Here is a 22,235-nt window from a genome sequence, read left to right as displayed (position 1 = left end):
AGCGCCCGCACCTCCCCTGGCCCCGCCCCACGGCGGAAGTCGCTCCTCGCCGGGCGGAAGAGGGGGGGTTTAGCGGCCCGGTAATGGCGGCGGAGGGTGGCGCGGAGCCCCATGGCGTGGGCCTGGCCCTGGTGGAGGGCAGTGCGGGCCGCGCCGCCCGCCTCGGGGACCCCGGGGACCTGGTGGCCCTGGCCCGGCAGGTGCAGCAGGTGAGGGCCGGGCCCCGGCGGCGGGACGGCGGAGGCAGCGTACCCGGTGTCCCGGTTCCCTCCCGGCCGCCTGTAGGGCTTCCGTAGCCGCCGGCGGCCCTTGTGCCTCCCAGCACATCTCGCCCCTCGCCGCTGTCCCCGACGGCCTCCCGCTGTGCTCCGCGGTGCCTTCCACCGTATCCCGCCGTCCCCTCCTAGTGCGCCCCAGTGTTCCCCAGTGCGCCACATGCTGCCGGTACCGCCCATTGCGCCTCGGTGCCTCCTGCCGCGTCTTGCTGCCCGCCAGTGACTCCCAGAACGTCCCAGTAAGCTCCCAGTGCATCCCAGTATAGCTTGCTGCCTCGCAGCATGCCCCACTGCCTTTAGTCCACCCCAGTGCCTTCAGCGTGGCCTACCGCCTGCTCTCCCACTCCATCCCAGCACCTCCTGATACGTTTTGTTGCCCCTTTAGCGACTCCCAGTCCATCCCAGTGCCTCCCAGTATGTTCTCCTGTCACCCCCAGTGCCTCCCAGTAAATCCTATTGCCTTCCAATAATACCTCTCAGTCCAGTACGCCCCCCAGAGCTTCTCAGTCCAACTAAATGCTTCCCTGAGTCCTGCCTCCTCCCAGTGCATCCCACTACCTCTTGGTCCACCCCAGTGCCTCCCAGTACACCCTACTGCTCCCACTGCTACCCAGCATGTTCAGGCAGCTCCCAGTGCCTGGTCTCTCCTCCGTGGCTGTTGCCCCACCGTGTGGGGTGTCACAGCTGCCCCACAGCCACACGTGGGGCAGCTCCTGCAGCACCCACAGCCCCATTAAAGGCTCGAGCGAGGCCACCACTGCTGCTGCACTGGCATGCACATGGCAGGATCCGAGCGGCCACGGCTCTCCCCTGTCCGGACCAAACCTCGTTCTTCCCCACAGGCAGACGACTTCATCCGAGCGAACGCCTGCAATAAATTGACCGTCATCGCCGAGCAGATCCGGTACTTGCAGGAGCAGGCTCGGAAGGTGAGGGTGCATCTGCTGGGCAGAAGGTTTGTTACCTTGTGCTTGCGAGGGGCTTGCGAGCTCTCCAAGCACTTGAGAGAGCTGCGGCCTGGATGTGAGTCATGGCCTGGATGTGAGTCATGGCTGGGAGACAAGCAGAGACGGTTCGGTGAAGAAACAAGGAGGGTTCATTGTCTGGTATCAGCTGGGGAGGGGGGAAGGTTGGTTGTGGTGTTTTCCCCGAGTCCTCTGCACATCAGAGGAACTTCTGTTATGGTAGAGGAGACGGTGGCTAGTCAGAAGCAGTCCAGGTGTCAGAAGGGACAGAGAGATGACTAGTTTGGGGACAGATGACTCCTGTCACTGTAGTGTGTGTGTTGTGCTCCCAGGAGGACTCGGCACAGTGGGGTGGACAGGTGGTGGCTCTGGCTATATTTTGAGTCCCTAGGGGAGATGAGCTGTTACCTGATGATGGGTTTGGCTTTCCAGTTTGTCCCAGCTCATTTGCTGGAGCAGGTGGCCCTGGCAACAAGCCCAGCAAGGCTCGGCTGTCCTCTTCAATTCAGACTTCATCCTTGGGGGTGAAATCTTGGAGCCTGAGTGGGAAAGGATCTGCCAGTCACTGTGACTGGCCTGCTGCCATCAAGGCCACTACGTCATGTAGTCATTAACTGGTGGAGCCAGAGCTGTGGCGCAGTCAGCTGGTGGAGCTGGAGAGATGAATTCCCCCTTTGTTTGCTGTCCCGTCCCTTGGGGATGGCAGCAGGGAAGCCCCCGGGGTCCAGCAGCTGCATAGGGAGACAAAGAACGAGTCCAGCACATGGTGGGGTCAGGCACGGAGGTGAACTCTGGGGCTGTGGTGAAGAGGTCCTTGATGCTTGGAGCTATCTCCACCTCCGTAGAGGACTGCAGGAGCTCTGAGGTTCAGCTGACAGGGGAAACTTGGAGAAAACTTTCTCTCTTTGGAAAGTATCTCCTTCCTGGGGCAAGTAAAGATGTGCCGCTTGAAGTCAGATGTGCGCGGGGGAGGATGAGGCCTTGCAAGTGGTGTGTCAAGCGATGTATCTTGGGCTCTGGCTGAGAGGCAGTAGCATGTTGTCATTTTATTTCAAGTGGGGAAATTTTAAATTTGGGGTTTTTTAGGTCTTGGATGAAGCTAACAGAGACGCTGACCTGCACCACGTGGCCTGCAACCTTGTGAAGAAGCCAGGAAACATTTACTACATGTACAGGCGGGAGAGTGGTCAGCGATACTTCTCCATCCTGTCTCCGAAGGTGGGTGGTTTACAGCCCCTGGGGAAGCATGGAGGGGAAACCCCCCATTTTTCTGGTGCTTGGGTACTTCTGAGCTCAGACTAAAGCACCGAGGGGGTGTTTGTTGGCCCCTGCTCAGTTGGTGTTTGGTCTGAGTTACTCTGCTGGTGTAAGAACCGTATCATGAAGTTCTCTTAGCGGATGGTGGGCAAGAAGACCTTTGGTGTCTGGTCCTGAATTCTGCCTTTCGGTTCCTGCAGTGCTTTCTCTGGAAATAAAGAACTGCAAACGTGCCCAGGGCCTTCCCTGCCTGGCAGTACTGTCTCCTCTGGTGCTTCAGCCCTGGGAGTGAGTTTGTCTGCAGCTTGGTAGGGGTGATCTCAGAGAGATGATCCTCCTTCCAGGCCACCCATTTTCTTACATGCAGGGTGAAGGCTTCAGAGCAAAGCACAGAGCATGTAGAGAAGCTCTGTGCAGGTCAGGGAGATCTTGTATGCCCAAACCTCCCTGCGTCAGCAGCGCTTGTAGCTCTACCGAGTCCTAGACTCAGGGTAGTTGAGCCTATTTTTAAGTTAGAAAACTGGATGGTCACATCGCTGGGACTGCTTCAGAGGTGGTAGGGCTATCCAGCACGGGCAGAAGTTGGGCTGAGGGACAGCGCAGCCCAGCTCCAAGGGAAACTGAGCAGTGATGTGAATATCTCCTTTCTCCTTCAGGAATGGGGGACCAGTCCCCATGAATTTCTTGGTGCCTATAAGCTCCAGCACGACATGTCCTGGACTCCATTTGAGGACATTGAGAGACGAGATGCTGAAATAAACATCCTGGACAAGCTGCTGAGCCGGCAGGCAGCCCTGCCTCCGTGTACAGAGCCCAACTTCCAGGGCTTGACCAAGTGACACAAGTGACCATACAGGACCTCCTGAGTAGAGTCCCTGCGTGCTGCCAAAGGCAGGGCAAGGAAGGAGACCAAGAACCAAAAATGCTGATGCCGCCAGTACTTGCTCTGTGCTTTAAGAGACTAATTCTGCATTCAGTCTTACTGGATTTTCTGGTAATTGAGTAATTTATTTCTTCGACTTATGCCAAGCTGTAGCGAGAGAGGGATAATAGGTGGAGTCAATTCCAAGAGGGCTTGGGGCAAAAAGCAAAATTGCTCGGGGCAGGTGTGATAATGCTATAAAATATGTCCTACCTGTTCGGCTCTGGTGTACCTCCCTGTGACTACCTGCAGCAGGTAATGATTTCAAGGCTGGATTTTGCTTCTCGTTAAAATGCACCTATTTAGGAAGCTCTTTGGCCTGGGAAGAGCAGTCAAAATCCTGTGCAGAAGAGTCTGTTGTGACTGGAGTCTGTTGGTCTGCATTGCAGCTTGTCCAGACCCCTGAGTCTGGGACATGAGGTGACCTGGAGCTTGCTTCTCTGGGAAGAGTGTCCTCAAAAGTGCTGTGCAGGCTTCAGGTGCTCCTCAAAATGTGGGTGTTTCACAGTCCTCGTGTGTTGCCCTTAGTTTTAAGCGGATTAGCCAGGGTGAGACAGGAACGTGCAGGAACACTGAACGCCTCTGTGCCAAAGCTGTGGAGGAAATAAACCGATCTTGATTTCACATGTACCTCCAAGACAAGCCCTGTGTCCTCTCTGCACGGCAAGCATCCCTTTGGCTTTACCAGGGAGACTTGGTGGCGCGTGGAGCCGGTAGGACATCTCCAGCCTCTCTTTTTCTACCAAGAACTGGGGAGAAGCAAAGATCAGAGCTGTGGAGGTGTCCTCCCTCAGCTCAGCTGCACAGGGCTCCTCCAGGAGCTCGCCTGCTCCCCTGAAAAGTGCCAAGGTGGGAATGTACTGATGGAGAAGGAGACATCCAGGTTGGATCCTGGCATATAACAGACCCTCCTATGACTTGTTCACCTCCCTGAGATGGCAAGGTAGTGACCTTACGTGCTGCTCAAGGCACTGCATGTGCGCACTGGCTGCAGCCTCCTCCTCCACCGGTGACATTGTAAGGGTTGGGGACCGTTTGTGGAAGGAGAATTGTGACCCTGGTGTCTGGGCACACCAAGGGTGGAGGTGGTGCTTCTTGGTGAAGCCCAACCGAAGTGCAGTTGCAGTTGTGCTTCAGCGAGAAGCTCTACCTCCACCAGCCTTTGTGGTCGGGCTCTCCTGACTTCCGAGGTGGTGGTGGAAGAGTGGTGTTCTCTGTTCCCCGCGGCATGGCCTTGGGTGCAGCAGTTGCTCACCTTCCTGGGGGCTGGCTTGTTCCAGGCAATCACTCAGCTCCAAGTGACCTTCCCAGGCATTGCCCATCTCCCCTTACCCACTGCTGAGGAAGACGCTGCTGCCTTCAGCTCTGCTGGGTGATGCCTGACACAATTCTGTGCATCAATCTTGGATCGGTTCATGCATACGGTCTCAAAATAATCTCTTAACTCCTCCAAACTTCCTTCTTCCCTTTCTAGCATTGATTTGTTCGTCTTATGCCAAGTCCCCAGAGGGTTGTGCTCCTCCTGGCCCTCACCTGCAGCTGGGAGGGGTTTGAGTGCCCCACCAGAGTCCTACAGAGGAGGCTGCTCAGCACCACGTTCTCCCAGGTCACCCTCGTCTTGTGCCTCTCCATCTCAATGTCAGAACCTGCTGCTTTGGGCTGGGTGCTGCAGTGACTGCCAAGGTGGGGGAGGGCCTCTTTGCATCCCCAAGAGACCCTTGGGGACCAGCACCATCACTGGGTCTTGCCATTGCTGTGGTTTATTCCCACTTTGGCAGGGTGCAGCCTCTCCTCCTGCCTCTGGTCTCCCTCTTTTTCTCATCCCCACAGCCCTGGCACACCCTGGGATTTGCCTTGATTGATGCTCGAGGCTGCTGGCAGCGCCTGTTCCCCATGGGAAGAGCTGTTCCCTGCTAGGATCACAGAGGGATGGGCGGTTTGGGACAGCTCCCTGTCAGCCCAGGATGTTTTTGTCCTAGATTTTCTTCTCCCAGCTCTGCCAGGTGCGGTAGCTCAGCCCCATCCCAGTGTGGCCAAGCCTCTGGCAGAGCCCTGCTCCTCGGAGTCAATGCGGGACATTTCAGTCACCTTTTCCCAGTGCGCCCTCCCTCACTTGGAGCACAAGGGCAGATTAAAAGCAATGTATGATTGTTATTATTAGCCCAGAGTATAATTAATTCCTTATCGAGTCGCAAGTGTCTAATTTGATGGGGTTTTTCCCTGCTTGTTTCAATGCCCTAGGTCTTATTTTACTGCATGTTATTAAATCTGAAGTTGGAAGGGAGAAAGTTAATTACTGCATGGGCTTTGCCACGGTGCTAATTACAGCAACATCACAGACCTTCATGTGTTGATTTATGCTCCTCTGGGAAGAGGGGATTCCTGCCCCAGTTTTATCTCTGTTTCCTATCATTAAAATCCGTACAATGAAATGCACGAAGGGATCGGGGTGAAGTTCGTAGAGCTCTAGCTTGGGATTTCACACGCTGGCCTTTGGTGGGATTTGGCGTGTGCTTTCCTACACCTCCAACAAGCCCCCCTGACCCTCCGTACCCCGCAACTCGCCGGTGTCCTGCAGTTCCTCTGGGCACTAGCCAGCCTTTTCTTGGATTCTTCCCAGAAGAGCAAAACCTCTGGCTGTAGCTTTGTATTAAATTACACAGGAGGTATCAAGAGGCAGGACATGGAGACGGTGGGCTCATGCTCGGTGCTCCCTGCTCTGCGGGAAGCAGGGATGTGGCTCCCAAATGGTCCTGCTGCGGTGCAGGGAGGTGATGCTGGAAAGGGGGAACTGTTCCCCCCCAAAACAGCTCGCCCAGTGTCGCCATCTCAGCTGGTTTTTGTTCTGATTAAACCCAAAGCGCCGAGGCAGCATCAGAAATACCGGAGGGTGCTGCTGCAGAGCTGAGCAACCCATCCTCTGGAAAGCGGGCAGGGATGGGGCTGGTGGCAGGAAGATGAGCCGGAGCCTCCTGCAGCGCTCGCAGCGAGGATGGGTGTCCATGAGCCCAGGAGATGGTGCATGGTGGAGGACTCCTCGTTCATGATCTCATCTGCTCGGCTCAGCCTCTACTGAGCCGGTGCCTTGATGGGTTTTTGGCTCAACGGGGCAGGGATTTAATCCAAAAAGCAGCTGGGAAGAGTCAGTGGGACGTGGTGCCGGAGGGCACACGCTGTCCGCAGGTGAGATATGGGCCATGTCTCGCTCCTGCATGTTTTTCAAGCCCTTCATTTAGGCGAGTGTGTGCCCTCTACTTAGAGGAGCAACTGGTAAGGGGTGACGAAGACAGAACTGGGGGCTGCAGGCTCATGCTGCTGTCGCAGCTGCAGTCCGCAACGCATTTCCTGGTAAAAAAGGTTAAGAATCAGCAGTCTGCTGCAAGACTTCATTTCCATTCACGATTTTGTCTTGAAAATGCATTTTGAAAATATTCCTCTCCTTTTGCTCTTTCATGAGCACTCAGGGCAGCAGTGAACATGGTCTGAAGGCAGCGCCTGGCTGCGAAATCCCCAGGGATGGACCATTTTTGCAGGAGAAGACGTGGATGTGCTTCTGACACCATTAGCCTTGGGCAGGGTGGGTTTTGCTCCGTTTTTGGATGGGCAGATAAACCAGGGCTCGTTTCGAAGAGCCAGCGGAGAAGGATGCTCCGAACGCCTGAGCCACTTGCCATTGCTCCCCAGAGCCGACGCTCGCTGGCCTTTGGGGCGGGGGGCTTTCCTGGCTTCGAAAAATGGAATTACTCAGCAGTGGTGTGCTTCAGGCCAGCTCCCACGGTCCCCAAGGGGGGCCTGCATGGCAGTGCAGCTGCGGGGTCCCATGGCCCCCAGGGTGCTTGCAGGGTGGGGGTCCCTCAGCCCCCCAGGTGCATGCAGGGTGGTGCAGTTGTGGGGTCCTGCAGCTCCCAGCGTGCATGTAGGGCGGTGCAGGGTGGGGGTCCTGCAGCCCCCAGCATGAATGCAGGGTGGGGGTCCCCCAGCCCCCCGGGTGCATACAAGGCGGTGCAGGGTCCCCCAGCGTGCATGCAGGGTGATGCAGATGTGGGGAGGGGGGGTGTCCTGCAGCCTCCAGGGGTGCACACAGGGCGGTGCGGCTGGGGGATCCCACGGCCTCAGGGGGTGCACGGAGGGCTGTGCACGCCTGGCATGGCCCCCTCCCCCGTGGCCGGGACCCCCACCCCCAGGGTGCGGGCAAGCCGCAGCCGAGCTCCCTACGCCCCGCCCCGCCCCGGGCGCGCGCGCGCGCCCGGGGCGGGGCGGGGCGGGGCGGGGCGTGCCGTGCCAAACCAGCAGCGACCCCTACCGGCCACACCCGTCGCTACCCCCCCGCCCGACGTCCGGTGCGTGATGACGTCAGCGGCGGCGTGCCCCTGTGCCTGAGCCGAGGAGACCCCGCAGCGAGCTGCCAACGCCCGGCGGAGACTCTGAGGTGAGCGGCCGCGCCGGGGCGGGCACGGGAGCGCCGCGACCCCCCCCCCCCCGTTACGACCTCCCCCACCCCCCTTCTTCCCCGTCGTCCCTCCCGGGGACGGAGAGGGAGCCGCTCTCCTGGGCTCGCCGTGTGTGTGGGGCCTCCTCGGGCAGCCGCCGGTGTGTGTGTGTGGGGCCCTTCCCGGTGCTCGGAGGAGGGGTGTGTGTGTGGGCTCTGCGGAGCTCCTCCGGTGCGTGCTGGGCGGGGGGGCTCGGCCTTTGTGGGGTCGGGTCTACCGGGGGGCGGCTGTGGCGGGCCGCCGCCTCCTCCCCTCCCCCGCTTCCTGGCGCGGCGGGCGGGGGCCGGACCCCCGGCGCTCGGGAGGCCGCTGCGGCGCTGCGTGCATCGGCCGTCACGGGGGGCTTCCCGCTCCCCACCGGGGTTGTGCTGCTCCTGGGGCTGGGGAGCGTCCCAAGGGCTGCTTGGGCCCATGGGGCTGCAGCTTGAGCTGTCGTGCCGCTTTCAGGCGAGCAACGCCGGCTCCCCTGGTAGGGGGTGAGCCTTGGGGGGGTGCAGGCGCTGTGGAAGGCTTAGCTCAAGCTGGATGCACCGCAAAAACTCAGTTCCCGCACAAAAAGGAGTTGGGAGACGCTTCTTGGCTTTTGCCTCCCTAGGTGCGAGGTGTTTGTCTTGCTCCAAGACCGCCTGGTAGCTGTTGTTGCACGGTGCCAACGATGTCGCTGGTTTTGGCCCGGGTCAGAGCCGGTGTGGCTGGTGTTGACATATGTTTCTCCTGTGAAAAATGTCATCAGGGTGTATACACTGCGGCAGCACATCACCTAGTTGTGTTTTAAAGGTTTGTTTTAGTGATCTGGACTTCAGCCGTGTGTTGTTTCCTGTATGCGGGTAGAACTTGCAGCTGGTGGCAGCGGCAGCGGGAGACGCTTGGCGAGCCAGGTAGCTGCAAACATACCAATCAGCACCGGGAAACCTGTGCTTAATGAAGAATTGTAAAATGCTCAAATTCCTCTTGCCCTGTCTGTGTGGGTACTGCAGCCGGTGGAGCCACAGCAGCTTTGTTACTCTCCTTTGAGAAAGACACGGGGGAGACCAGGCCGTAAGGAGGAGGCCATGTTAACTGACAAGCGGGTAGTCAGAAGTAGTTTGGTGTGGCCATCTGTGATCGTCTTTGTCTCCTGTTCATCTCTGCTCCTTCTCTCCTAGGAAAGGAGGTGCTAGCTGTCTTGATTCAAAGTGTTAAACCGCAGTGCCTCAAATATCTTTTTTTTTTTTTTTTTGGAAGTGTATTTGAAACCTGGTTCAAGCCCCTCGTTGCTAATTGGAATAACTCAGAAAGCATTTAAAGCTTCTCTCTCTCTCTTTTTTTTTTTTTCTTTCCCCCCAATTAGCGAAAAGGTCTCATGCAAAACCAACTTTAGATAGAAAGCCTTTGTATTCGGCTAGCTATATGTGGAAAATCTGTTGTTCTGCTTTGTAAACTGTTCCTTCTTGTTAGTGTGGGATTATGGGGAAGGCAATATAGGCAAAGTATATTTGAAACAGGTCTTACGGATGCACATAAAACTTGAATCAGTGCATCGCTAACTGTAGAAATGATTCTGTGTTTAAACTGTTGATTTGTATGCTTCAGTAACAATGAGGAAAAGGGTTTTTAAGTCTTGGCAAGGAATAAAAACTACTGCAATGCAAGATAAAACATGTTTGCAGTTTGGTAATGTGTTCTAGGCAGAAATTTTAATCGTTAGATTTGCATACTTTGAACTTGGTTATTCATGACCTGGAACTGATGCTCTTAATTCATTATTATGCTGTGCTTTGGGGCTGTTTGTTTGCCTGAACCTGATGGCCAGTTTTGGGAATGATGTTTTCACTGTTTAATGGAAATGCTCTGAAAATCCTAGAATATCTGAAATGGAAACTGGGGATCTTCTACAAAAAGAAAAATAGTGAAGAGAAATGGAGCCCATCTGAAACTCCTAGGGATTTCCCTGATGAGTGTGCAACTGTGCTTTTCTTACTTTTCCTGTAAAGCATGTGAAGGGCCAATGTGAAGTGCAGGATGAAGTTGACCGCCAATCCTGATGTAAAAGTTCCTTCTGGTTAAAATGCAGCTGTGGTGCTACCGTAAATTTCCAAGTCTTACAAGCATATAGACAGCTGGACATCTTTAATTAAAATTTTTTTCAACAGCTATCTGTTACCCTACAAGCTTCTAAGTTAGTACAGCGTGTTGGTATAGCTGGGTTTTGTACAATAAATGAACATGCATCATTGCAGCCAAGGTGTGTGTACTCTGCTTTACGCTAATGTGAGCGCTCACAGCTTTTAAAAGTCATCTGTGGGCTTGTGTATTTTAGCTAGCTCTTTCCTCTCCCTGCCTTTTGTGGTCAGCCAAGCCTTCATGCTGTCATTAGGCTCGATCATAAGAATTTCAATGATCTGAGCTTCTAGAGTAAATAGCCTGTAAGGAGGAATTGCAGGGGGTGTAGTTATCTTTGCTCTTGAGGAAAGAACAGCACCTTTTGTAGAAGATGAAGGTGCTGTCAAATTAAATGGAAGTGAAACTGGTTTCTGGTACTCCAGGTAGCAAGAAGCTCTCTTTAACGACTTAATGTATTGTAGACTTCTGCCTTGGGTCCTCTCACCCCATTACACTAATAGCAGGTGAAAAAAGCCCTATTTTTAGTATTTAATATATGACAAATAACTTAGTGACTAGATAAGCTTTTAGGCTGAGTTTTTAGAGAAACATGAAGTATCTCTACACTTCTGCAGCTTATTGTCATTTAATTAAGTGGCTTCCTTCATGCTCTGTTTAAAATAGCTTACACCAGACTTGCACCATCGGAAAGGATTGTTTTCCCCTAGAAATGGCAGGTAAAAGCCTTTCGCCAGAGTATCACCCAGGGCTAAAGCCTGGCACAAAGTTAGCCCTCCCCGAGGTTGTCCGGCCTCCCCTGTGTGTGGTCAGCTGCCTTGTGCAGTCCCTGCTGTGTCGTTACAATGCTGTGCAGGTAGGAGATGGCAGAAATGGTGCTGGGACAAGGTATCCCGGCTTTTGGTGTGGAACCTTTAGGCTGTTCTTGGATGGAAGAACTGGATTTGTTTTGCACACCAGCCCTATGTGTGCAGTAAATTTAAAGTGGCGAGTGCAAGAAGCCAAGTTTCAATGTTGTTGTCGTGTAATTAATCTTTGTAATCTTCCCATTGAGTTTCAGATAGCGGGTTCAGTTTTAAAGAGGTTTAAAAAAACTTCAAAATACTGTATTTGGCCTGTTTTCAGTAAAGGAGTTGTTCTTTTCTTGAGATGTATTGACTTTTCTTCTAAAATAATGACATTCTATAAAAAGAAAACAAGGAGTTAGTTTTGCAAAAGCTTTTAAAACCCGTTGTTCTATTTTAAGCTGTTGCACTGCTAATTCACTGCATTACTTTCAAATGTTATGGTGTAATTCCTAGCAGGAGAGTTGGTCCGTGCGCTGTTCTCTGGTCTCATTAAAAATCCAAACCCTTTATTAAAAAAGTAACGCAGGGGCTTTCTTTGAGCCTCTCTGTCTGGAGGCGGTGTGCAGGTACTAGCTGGTCTGTACTAAGACTCCTGTGCCTGTGGTCAGATTGTGTGGGATCAGTGTGTGTTTTCTACGTGTAGATCAAACTATGGCAAGGTGAAGGTTTTTACTCTGCTCATACGGTGCTGGAGCAAACCTTACACTGTGTGGTGGAGTGGGACTCATCAAGGCCCAGAGGCAGACGGCCGGGTACGCCTGGAGAGGATTGCTGTCACTTGTGGTGCCAGCCTCGCAGCAATAGCCAAGGCTGCCAGAATTGTCTTGGTTTGCAACAAGCTGTTTTGAATTGCTCAGCTCTTCTCAAGTTGAAAGATCCTGTGCTATGTTTTTGGCCAATGATGAATGTTCTGTTTTGGGGGAAAAAAATGACAAAAATGCTCCTGCAGCTTTGGATGTAAGGAAAGAAGGCATTTGCCACTTCATAAACGGTGTAGCTGTTTGCGTTGGGCCAGCTGTGGTTGGTAAACAGCTGAATGCAAAAGCGCTTGTGGGAGGGCTGTGCTGGGCTTGAATTTGACAGCAGGCATGTTCTGGTTACGGTTCACCTTGGTGTGTTTGACCAGTTAGCTCAAGTTTAGTGATTTTTATTTTTTTTTTTTTAGTGCTTGTGAAGTGTTGCTGAGCTAAAGGCTTGGCTCCTTATGAGAATGGATCCTCATTTTCTACATCCTGAAGTGGGGGCTTTTACTTCTTGAGTATTCTGTGTTTACCTGCTGCTGAGAAACTGAGAAACCAGTTGCCCAACATGCTCTTGGTCCTGCAGCCTTGGCTGGAGTCATGGCGCTGCGGGTGGCTTGCCTTCTGCTGTGTGGTGGAGGGTGGTTTCGGCTGCTGTGGTTCCTTTGGTTAGGTGAGTGCAGGGCGACCTCTCCCTCTTCAGTCCTGGAGTCAGCGAGCTTCTTAGCTACTTCCTTACTTTCAACAGAAACACCAAGGTAGCTCAATCTCTGGGGAAAGTTGCTTTTGCAGTGTTTTTTAACAAAGCTTGCTTTCTTCACTCCTCAGGTAGTATATGTTACTTGGCCTGAGCTATCCTCCACCTGAGCACCTTGTACGCCAGGCACCTGTCAGGCCGTGTGCACAGAGCTCCCGCAACTGTCCTGGTCCCTGGGCTTAACCGAAATGGGGGTAATGTCTTGCAACCGCTGTGCATGCAGGGTGCTTCCCATTATGCAAAAATGTGCCTCAAAATAGAGGAACTTCTGTTTTACCACCGCTAAATGTAGCGTGCTGTGGGTATGAGGAGAGAAATGTTGGGGCTAGTGAGCGCTGTGATTTGGTAGTATGTGCAAACAGGAGTATAGGTATAGCTTGTGTTTTTAAATATTAACACTCTGGAAGTAATTATTTTTTTTTAATGTGGTATTAAAATACTGAACAGGATTTTGTTACATGGCTGAGTACAACAGCTTCCTGTAGAGTATGCAAGTGAAGAGTAATAATGTAAGATTAAAATGCCTTTGACAGAAAAGGACTTAATGGAAGCCCACATACTTCCCAGTGTTTAGTCTGGAGCAGGTTTTCCCAGTGCTGATGGCTAGTTTTGACAGTGTAACCTTAATCAGAGCGATAACAGAAAAGTTGACACACTTGCTTCTTTCTGTCAAGTTCCTGATAAAGTTAAGGCAGGTTTTCTGAGCCGTGAAGTGGGATAGATCAGCAGTGCCAGTGCTAAAGCAGGCGGGTAACTGGTGTGGCAGCAAAGAGCCCACCGAGTCACGCGCTCTATCTGATCGGGCTGCACGGGCAGCTTTCTTGTTTTGAATTGAGGACTAAAACCAAAATGACATGGCTTTCACCTTTTTCTGAAGTTGTAGAACTTGAAACGTGTTACTGTACTGCTGGTAGCTTGGGTTCAGGCTTTTAAAATTCATCCACCCAGCTACCTTCGCTTCCTATCTTGTGTACATCTCTGCTTTACTGGTTTGTTATAAGGAGCCTGTATGGAGATGTACAAAGTAGCTGTCAATTCTTGCCTAATCAGAAAAAGAAAATTGAATTAAGTGTAGAAAATACCGTCTGATCTCAGACAGTTGTGTTTTGAGAAGAAACCTCTTAAATCTCTTACTACTTCCTTGGTAATTCATAGTAACTTGTCCAGAAATGGATGCTTCAAAACCAGAGATGTTGGGATAAGCCCTGTCAAGTGGCAGACGTAGGGATGTGCCAAGATCCCAGGCACATACTTCATCTCTAACAGGGATTCCCATAAAGGTAGCAAATTTGTGGGTTTCAAGAACATCAGCCTGAGAGCTAAATCAATTTTGTTGTGGTGCTGGTCCAGCTACCTTGGTGATGGTGATCCCGTCTGTGTCTCTTCATACAGCTCGCTTTCTGGGCCTGCCTAAACATTTCCCACCCAACAGCAGGTTGAGTGTGGGTGTGAGCAGGCACGCAAGGCAGAGCCCACCAGCGTGCTCTGCTGTGATGAGTCTCTCCAGCTGCACATTGAGGCTTGCTGGCTGCAGGTCTGGATCTTTACCCAAATTTTTGTTTGTCTTAACACCAGCCTGTAGCACAACAGAGCTTTTTTTGGCTGTACGTCTCCTAATTAGACACCTGCCATATAAACCAAACAGCAGCACTGGTTTTTGGAGATAGTTCTCCCTGGTGGAGTACAAATTCTGAGATAAGATTTAAAGGATTGTCTGACTACTTAGTGGCAGTTTAAAAACAACCAGCCAGCCAGCCAACCAGTGCTTAAAAAGAAGGGTATCTTTTCCAAGATCCTGATGTGGTACAAGATTGTTTCTTGAGTCTGGCCCTTCTGCTTTTTGCAGGTTTTGCCTTGGACTTCATGATTTGCCTTATTCTAAGGGAGTGCAGCTCCTGTGGTGCTTTGTAGTTTGACAGCCTTTTTTAAGCTCTGTTTAAGAAACTAAATACTCTGGTCTTAAGCTCAACTTGATGCCCTTGGGAGCAAACACATTTGTGTATAGAGCTTATGTGCCTGTGGCAGCCTGAGGTATGGGCAAGACAAGCAGGTGATCTCGGGCACCAGGTGGTTTAGAGCATACCACATTCTTTTAAATGTCATTTACCACGTTACTAGCATAGAAGTGGCAGAGGTGTTGAAGTCCTGGGGTGAGATCTTCTTGACGAAGATGATTCCTAGCAAGCTGAAAGGTGAGCTTTGGGCTGGAAGATTTCGGTCTCGTCTGTAAAATGACTGCTGTGTACCTGCAGAGGACAATGCTGGCCGTGGTAATACTGCTCTTGAAACCAGTTCTGCCTTCTGTGCCTGTTAGTCTTTCTGGATTTCTGCTCTCAATCAGGGAGTGACTTGTGTTGGTGTTTTGCATCATAGGCTTGCGACAGTAGCGGTGTACCAAGAGGTCCAAGGTCTTTTTAACTCTATGACTGAACTTGTGCTGTCTCTTCATTAGTGGTTTGCAATCTTTGCAGAGAACTGGCGTGTTGTATGCAGTGATCTTTGTGATGAAGTGTTTGCTGCGCCAGGTTTGTCATAGGCGTGTGCAGTTACCTACCAGCATTATATGGAGAAGGTACTATCTCTGGTGGGGAAAACCTGACGCCTTGGATTGTAGTAGCTGATTATCTCTCTTTGGTGCTCTTGATTTGGGAGCCTTGTCACTTTGAAAAGCATAAATATTAGTTTGTAGTAGGGACAGAGGAGGTGGCAAAGGGTAAGGACCTTGAAATGGTGGGGCAGGGGTACCTTGAAATTGGTGTGACTAGGAAGAAATTATGGAATTCAAACAAATACTTTATTTAGGAATGTGTGGTTTTTTATAAGATACGAAAGTTGTGTAGAAGTGGTTAATGGAGATCACGAGTAAAATCCTGTGTATATTGCTGCTTTCCTTGTGGTCTCTGGAGTGCTTTGACCCCACAGGCGTTGGTTATAGAACCTGTTCACTATAAAATTGCATTGCTTGTGGGAGGGAGGTCTTATTCTTAGTTTTTTAGAAATGGCTGTGTTTCTTTCCTTGCAATGTGTGAAGCAGGCTCTCAAACAGGATCTGGAAGCCGTGACGGACTGGTTAGGCTTCCATTTGTGAGTTAATGGTGTGTGCTAAAGGGCATCCTGAAATGGTTCTTGGTCATCAGTGGCGGTTGCTTGCAGCAGGCTGAGTTTAGCCGGTACCTGTGATGAAATGGCAGCAGTTTCAGTCCCGCCTGAAAGAGGAAGTCATGGTGCTGCTGAGGCTCCACAGGAAGCTAGTGCAGGATGTGTAGACAGATTTGACAGCTCGGTTTCCTTTGGCTAGGGGAATGTACACATTTTAACCTGAAAACAGACTGCAGTAGCTTAAAAATAAAAGGCATCTTAACAAGCTTGAAAGCTGGTGGTTTCTACTTCATACTGCATGTCTAGTTACGAGTGAGGGCAAGATCGTGCAGATTCTTACCCCTTGGTGTAGTAGGGGTACACTGGTTGTGTACAAAGACCCACAAAATTTCACTTAATTCTTTAGTTGGTAGTTCATACAGCAACTAGAATATATTGCAGCTACTCTGAATTACAGACAGTTTTTAAAACTAAAGAGCTCCCACAATAACAGCACATTTCATGTGCTTGCCGTTAAGGTGGGAAAACTAGGCTTGCACAAGAGGGGCAGTGGCCTGCGGTGTCAGGGTGCATTTGGGGCAGCATTTCTTGCAACTTGTGCTTGGTAAATGGGAACCTGCTACAGGTACCGTGGATTTCTTCAGCCTTTAGCGGCCTGTCAGTGTCTTCTGGTGCATGCACAGGCCTGTGTGAAGAAAGTGTGTAATTCCAAATTTTCCTTTGCACTAGAAAGGGTTGCCTGTCTACACAACACCCCACTGGAGACTTCGGTTAACTGTTCGTTGCACTGCTTGCATGTCTTTACCACTTTTTGGGATTAATCCTAAATGCAGATCAGCTGCCTTTCATAAAAGCGTAACCAAGCTTTGAACCAAAATTCTGTAAAAGGGGTCTATTCAGCCTGGGATAGGGTTATGATGAATTTAACAGAGTTTACAAGGCTTTGTAATCTGCAGTTTCCAGGGTGCTAGATCCTGGCTCTCCGGGATGCTGTTGAGTTCTGTGAAATCCTGCTGGTGTGATCACATGCTGAACAGGTTAAATCCAACCTGAAGTATGGTCTGGTAACGTGTACTTTACTGCAGCACTGAAGTTTTTGATTACAATACAGAGAAGTTTGAGAAATTAATTCAGTTGTTCTGGATTTTGGTTTTTTTAAATAATCTTTAGAACTTGTTGAACAGAATGAAGTCACACTGACTTGCATTACATTTCCACTCTTTATCAGCTCTCCTCTCTGGGCTTGGCCAGATTGCTCATTATTACATGGCTCAGAATCCACTCACTGCCCTCAAACTGGGATGACTTGTGCACTTTCCAGTCTGTTTCAATTCCCTCAGATATTTAAAACTACTTTTCTTGTCCTGCTGGGTGTTGTTTATGTAGACTTCCTTTTATTAGGTTACTTTGGAGGTGGAACAAACCCAGACCCCTTGTAACTTCTTTGTTTCTACCTCCCTTGGCATTGTACTCTGGGGATGAGTTATTTTCTAGTCATATCTCTTATTGGATTAAATTACTTTTAAACTCTATGCGTCTTTAAAGCCATTCCTATGGAAGAGTAAGTCCCAGGATATTATGTTTAAGGTCCCTAAAAAATGGGCTTGTTTTCAGCTGTGTTTTGTGGACTCCTTAGAAGTAGGAAACATGAAGTAGCTCATCTAGCTAATCTAGAAAGCCTACTAATCCAAGTAAAATAACGTATTCAACAGCTCTGCTTTCCCACTGGTAAGATTCTGGAGGCCCATGCTTAAGACTCCAAATCTGTTTATAACTTAGCCCATCTTATTTCAGTATTTAAAGATATATATGCATAAAAAAAAAAACCAAACAGGTGAGGAGATCCCTGTACCTAAATATGTGCTTGAGTGCATTTTTGGTCCTTTAAGGATGTGATCCTGGAGTGTCTGGTGGGGTAGGGGGGCAATTAAACAACTGTAAGAGAAGTGATTAGTTGCTTGGTAGTTAGAGAAGTTCTGGTGGGCCAGTTCAGTGTTTTTCATGGTAAATATTGTTAATTTCTTCTTTTAGAAAATAATAATAATAATAAAGAACAACAAACCACCCCCACTCCGGCTTTTCCAGGTCCCTTGCTGTGCAGTTCAGGTTCTGCTTTACGCCTCCAGAGTGATGCCTCGGGTTATTTGCACTCTTGTTTTGTTCCTGCTGCCAGAAAGCTTAAAGGGTTGGGGCATCTGGCAGGAAAAGGTGGTGTGTGGCTTCGGTTCAGAGCCTTTGCCTCACACTAATGCCCCAGTGTAGGGTGGTACCTGTTTGAATCGGTGATGTGGACCATACTCGCTCTTTACTTTGCGAATGAATTTGAGGATAAGCAGTCTTCTGCAGGAAATACTCCTAATTTGCCTTGCTGGTGTTCTCTGCTGTGTGAGAGTAATTGTGTAGGTAAAGTCGATGGTTCACTGGAAAAGTCAGAGTTGACTGTTGCAGGGATAGTGCAATCGGCGTGCAAGGCACGTGTGTGCACCTTGTGCTTTGGCTTTGCTGGAGTCTTTGACCTGAGCCCTTAGCAGAGCACAGCAGCTTGTCTCCCGGGGGGGGGGGGGGGGGGGGGGGGGGGGGGGCGGCGGCGGGCTTGGCTGTGTCTGAGGACAGGAGAGAAGCAGAGGGATGTAGCACCCTCGGGTGATCTCCTGTGCTTTCTGATACTGTGGTTTCATTTTGTTGCTTGCTTTATGCTGTCTGGAATAATAAGTTGTCAAAGAGTAACATTAAACACAATTAAACACATTTCCCTGCCCCCCCCCCTTTTTTTTTTCAGAGGCATCTGTGAGCTTTTCTTGTACAAAGTGCATATACAGAATTTTAAGATTTATAGTTGCTCATGGATTGGTGCACTGCAATGTGCATAGGAAGTGCTCTCCTCTGGTGTGCTTTCTGGGTAGGCTGTCTGAAGCAGATGTGTAACCTGCAAATTATGGGTAAACAAGGAAATACAAATAATTAGGCAAGAGGGTAGAAGAGGAGGTAGAGCAGGAAGGGAGGGGAAGAATACACGATGAAGGAGGAGGCGTCTGCTGGGGGGAGGGCAGGGTGGAAAGTGGGGCCGGGTTTCTCCCAAGGGGTGGTTGCACAGTGCTGTTAGCCTGGAGGTGGATGTGCTGATCCTTCTGTGATAGCACTTGGAGTGAGCAAGGACAGCTGGAGCAGGGGCTCCCTGGGGCTGGGGGGCGCTGTAATGAGTGCCAGTTGAAATTGAAAAAGCATATGAGCAGTGGCTGGGAAACCCAGTGCGAAGAGTTGTTCTGCACTTGATTTATTAACTCCGAAAGGAATTAGCAAAGGCTGCTACCTGTGCTGTGCAGTGACACAGCTGAATGGCTGGCTGTGTTTGGGCAAATCCCAAACCAAAAGGCCAATGACGGTGCCGTATTGCATGGATAAGGCTGGCAAGCTTGCGGAGCATGCTGGTAATTCAGGCTGGTTTTAGTTGGAGCATGCTTGAGCTGGTTAGCTAGGCCTGATACCTGTTTTGATGTGTGTTCCTTTTAAAACGTACTCAACAAGTGACTCATCCTTTTCCACCTTTGTTTAGAGCATGAAGCCTTTCTTAATTTGGGACTGAGCTGCTCTGTTCCATTGCCTGCTTTCTGGTGACTTTTAAATTCTAAAATGTGACCTTTTTCTCTGTGATCAGTGCCACCAGTGTGGCGAGGCAGAACTATGTGAGCACCCTCGCAGCTGAGGCAATATTGACTAATATTAAATACAAACGTTTGAGCTGTAGAAAATGTCTTTTGAAATGGAAACAATTGCTTTGTCATTCTGAATAAATGTGTGCGCGCTTCAGGGCCAGATTTCAGACTTTTTTGTAGTATTAATAAAGGGCCTGTTGATACGGCTTTGCTGTGCATATTGCTGGGTTGTCTTGTGTGAAACTGAGGTCTGATGCATAAATCAACAAATTCTATTATTTTGATATTGAAATACAGTATCAAGTAGAGGAGTGGCGATAATGCCTGATGCCTGTGCAAATCCTTAATCATCTGTATGTGTTGAAAGAAGATGTATAGATAGCAATGTGAGTGTGTGATGTACCAGGTACTGGCTGATGTCCTGCTCTGAGAAAGAGTCTGCTGCTATTTCCTAAAATTGACTGTTTGTGGATATCTCTGTGGCTTGTGGGAACGGGGTGTGTGTGTGATTAGTATTCCCCTTCAAGTCCTGTTTTTAGGAACTTTTGAGGATGTTTATTGTGAAGGTAGCTGGCTTTGTCTAAATCTGTGAGCATCCCTGCAGCACCTGAAGAAAAAGCTAGTGGTGTGAGGTTTGTTTTGAGTCACTAGCAATTGTCTTTCCTTGGAAATGTGAATTGCAATATCAAATCATGTTGCTAGCTGTGACCAGAGTGCTCAAAAACTTGGAATTGCACTGGACTTCTTCCAGATCACTCTAAGTTAAATCCCCAGGAAGTGCTGGAATACATAGTTCAGTAGGGATTGACTCAATTTTTTTAATGCAGTTACCCAGAACTGAGAGCCATTGCAACATCCTTGCTAGGCTAAAGGATTGCCACCTTTCTGAGGGTAAATTTGCTGCAGGGGATGTCTCTTCTTTCCTCCCCCCACACCCTGGCAGGGGGTAACTTGGTTTGCAAGTCTTCCTTGCTGTAAATAAAAGTACTTCCAATAATATGGAAACATTGAAAGTCAGTGGGAGCTTTGCCACTAGGCTGTTGGGGTCAGGATTTCACACCTGTATGTGAATGAATGGCCAGAGGCCTGCTGCTTTTCTAATTAAAGTAATACATTAATGAAAGGCAGCTGTGCCTGGAACTGGAGGTAGCTAGCTCATGTTTGGAGGGGCTCTTGGTGGCAAATACTGATTTAGTTCACGTGCTAAAGTGTGTGTTGGGGTGGTGTTGAAGTAGCTGGGTGCATCGTGATTTTGTAATGGCTGGAGAGCAATCCGGTTCCTTGGGAGCCGCGTGCCCTGCTGAGCTGCTCAGTGCTGTTAGCTGCTTCAGAGTGGGGATAGGGGTATGTGTTAGGTAGCAACTTCAACCAAAAGATTGTGGAACTGTATTTAGGCCTTAAAGGTGAGGGGAGGAGTAATCATGTTTACTTCTGTCTGTACGTGCTTATTTTTATCCCATAAACTAGTTTCAAAGCTTATACTGCTGTTTCCTGCTGAGGTTTCTTGGCTGAAGGGCTCTCCAGAGGGAAGATCTCTTGGGAGGCATGTGTGTTACTTAGCAGCTATCAAGACCCAAGCTTAGGCTTTCAGTGCATCTAAGACTGGATGCTTCCATGCATTAAAAACAGTCTGGAAAAGCCTAAAGACCTTTTTTGCCCACCTTTAGATAACTAGTCAAAAATGGCACTGTGTTAGAGAGATTGTATTTACCTAGTCCTTCTTCCCAGTGCAGAAAAGTGACGGTGCCGTAGTCTTGGGTGGTGTTTGGCAATTGTGTGCAGTGAGAGGGGTCTAACTGTACGGAGGAGGTATTTGCATTTATGCAAATGCACAGCTTCCTGTTGTGTGTGTGTGAGATGGAGGGATGGATCTACCAACTCACTTAGAAATGTCCTGGTTTTAGATCCCAAATGTGCTGTTAGTGGTTTGGGCTCCCATCAGAGCTCATCAGTGAAATGTACTGTTATCTAGTGAGTATGAGAAACATCTAAATATGTGTGTTTTTTTTCCTAGGTTCTCATTGGAGTTGATATTCTAGTTGACTTCAGCAATGCAGACGATCAAGTGCGTAGTCGTGGGTGATGGTGCTGTCGGTAAAACCTGTCTCTTAATTTCTTACACAACAAATAAATTCCCATCGGAATATGTACCAACGGTAAGTGTGAGAATGGCTCCAGTTCTTTGGGCATGATGGGGTCGGGTAGCATGAGTTTCCTTTATAACTAACCTTTATAGCGTGCATGCCCTAATACTTGTCCCTACAGTCTGCTTTCCTCTTGGAGACTAATACGTGATGGAAAAGTAACGATTGGTCTGATACACTGCTGCTACCTATCTTTCATATTATGGGGTAGGGCTGGGATGCCTTTCCTGTGTCTGGTCAGTTCTTGCTGCTTAACTGCTCTGTGGACTCTGAGCTTCTGTTTGTTGATGGCCACTGGCTGGATTCAGTGAACAAAATTATTTGCAGTTAGGACTGCTAAGTGGAGAGCAAGCAGCAGGAACACCTGCTCTTCAGCTTGCTCTCTCGGTTCTTGCTACATCTGCATTTTTAGGGAAAGTAGTATTTTGTTGTTAAAATAGTCAGTGACTACAGTTAATGCTTTCGGATGCAGATTTGTGCTTTGCAACTCTGAAAGATCCTGAGGTCGTGCAGTGAACTGTGGAGCATGGCTAATTCGCTCCAGCTAAGCATGAGAAATATGTTTGGATTTAGACCACGCAGTCTCATTCATTTGAACTTCCAAACATTTGCCAACTTTGTGTGTAGTCCCTCACTATGAATAACATTTCTGAGTTTTACAGGCTCAGTTTTTTGAGATACTGAATCCCTTGGCTTACCTAAAGATCAGATTGGGAGCAGTTTGCTGACTGCCTGTGAGGCATGTGCATTATCTTTCTAATAGAACAGTCCTTTTCTTCTTAATGTTGCATATACAAGATCAGCACACTGACACTGAGGCGGTTCAGTTTTTTAGTGTGGTTGCTGCAAGAGACTTTGACATCTGGATGCTCTTTTTACTAGTTTTCTGTTATGGACCCAAAAAATCTATCTTTACTGATAGGAAAATTGAAGAGTTTACCGAGTTACTTCAAACAAATTCGGATCTGGAAATGCCTTGCAAAGA

General features: G+C 49.6%; 2 protein-coding genes across 4 annotated transcripts in view; both read left to right on the top strand.

Annotated features, from left to right (window-relative positions):
- The first annotated feature begins 59 nt into the window (after window positions 1-59).
- C3H1orf50 (chromosome 3 C1orf50 homolog) lies at window positions 60-5,855 on the top strand. Its single transcript, XM_037380379.1, has 4 exons — window positions 60-209; window positions 1,118-1,204; window positions 2,327-2,458; window positions 3,154-5,855. Exons 1-4 carry the CDS (start codon window positions 84-86, stop codon window positions 3,334-3,336), a joined length of 528 nt encoding a protein of 175 aa, XP_037236276.1. The 5' UTR covers window positions 60-83; the 3' UTR covers window positions 3,337-5,855.
- A 1,891-nt stretch (window positions 5,856-7,746) lies between these two features.
- Window positions 7,747-22,235, top strand: part of CDC42 (cell division cycle 42) — a 28,655-nt gene continuing 14,166 nt past the window's right edge. For 2 of the 3 annotated variants that reach the window (XM_037380374.1, XM_037380376.1), the window contains exons 1-2: window positions 7,747-7,848; window positions 21,121-21,262. In XM_037380374.1, the coding sequence (XP_037236271.1) occupies window positions 21,158-21,262 (105 nt within the window). In that variant the 5' untranslated portion in view covers window positions 7,747-7,848; window positions 21,121-21,157. Of the gene's footprint in view, window positions 7,849-7,986; window positions 8,010-21,120; window positions 21,263-22,235 lie in introns of those variants that run through there. The other variant, XM_037380375.1, reaches the window with a different exon arrangement.

This window comes from Falco rusticolus, chromosome 3 (assembly GCF_015220075.1).
Source record: "Falco rusticolus isolate bFalRus1 chromosome 3, bFalRus1.pri, whole genome shotgun sequence".
In the NCBI taxonomy this organism is placed as follows: Eukaryota; Metazoa; Chordata; class Aves; order Falconiformes; family Falconidae; genus Falco; species Falco rusticolus.
Note: the sequence above shows the minus strand (reverse complement) of the source record. Positions and strands in the feature narration are given on the sequence as shown.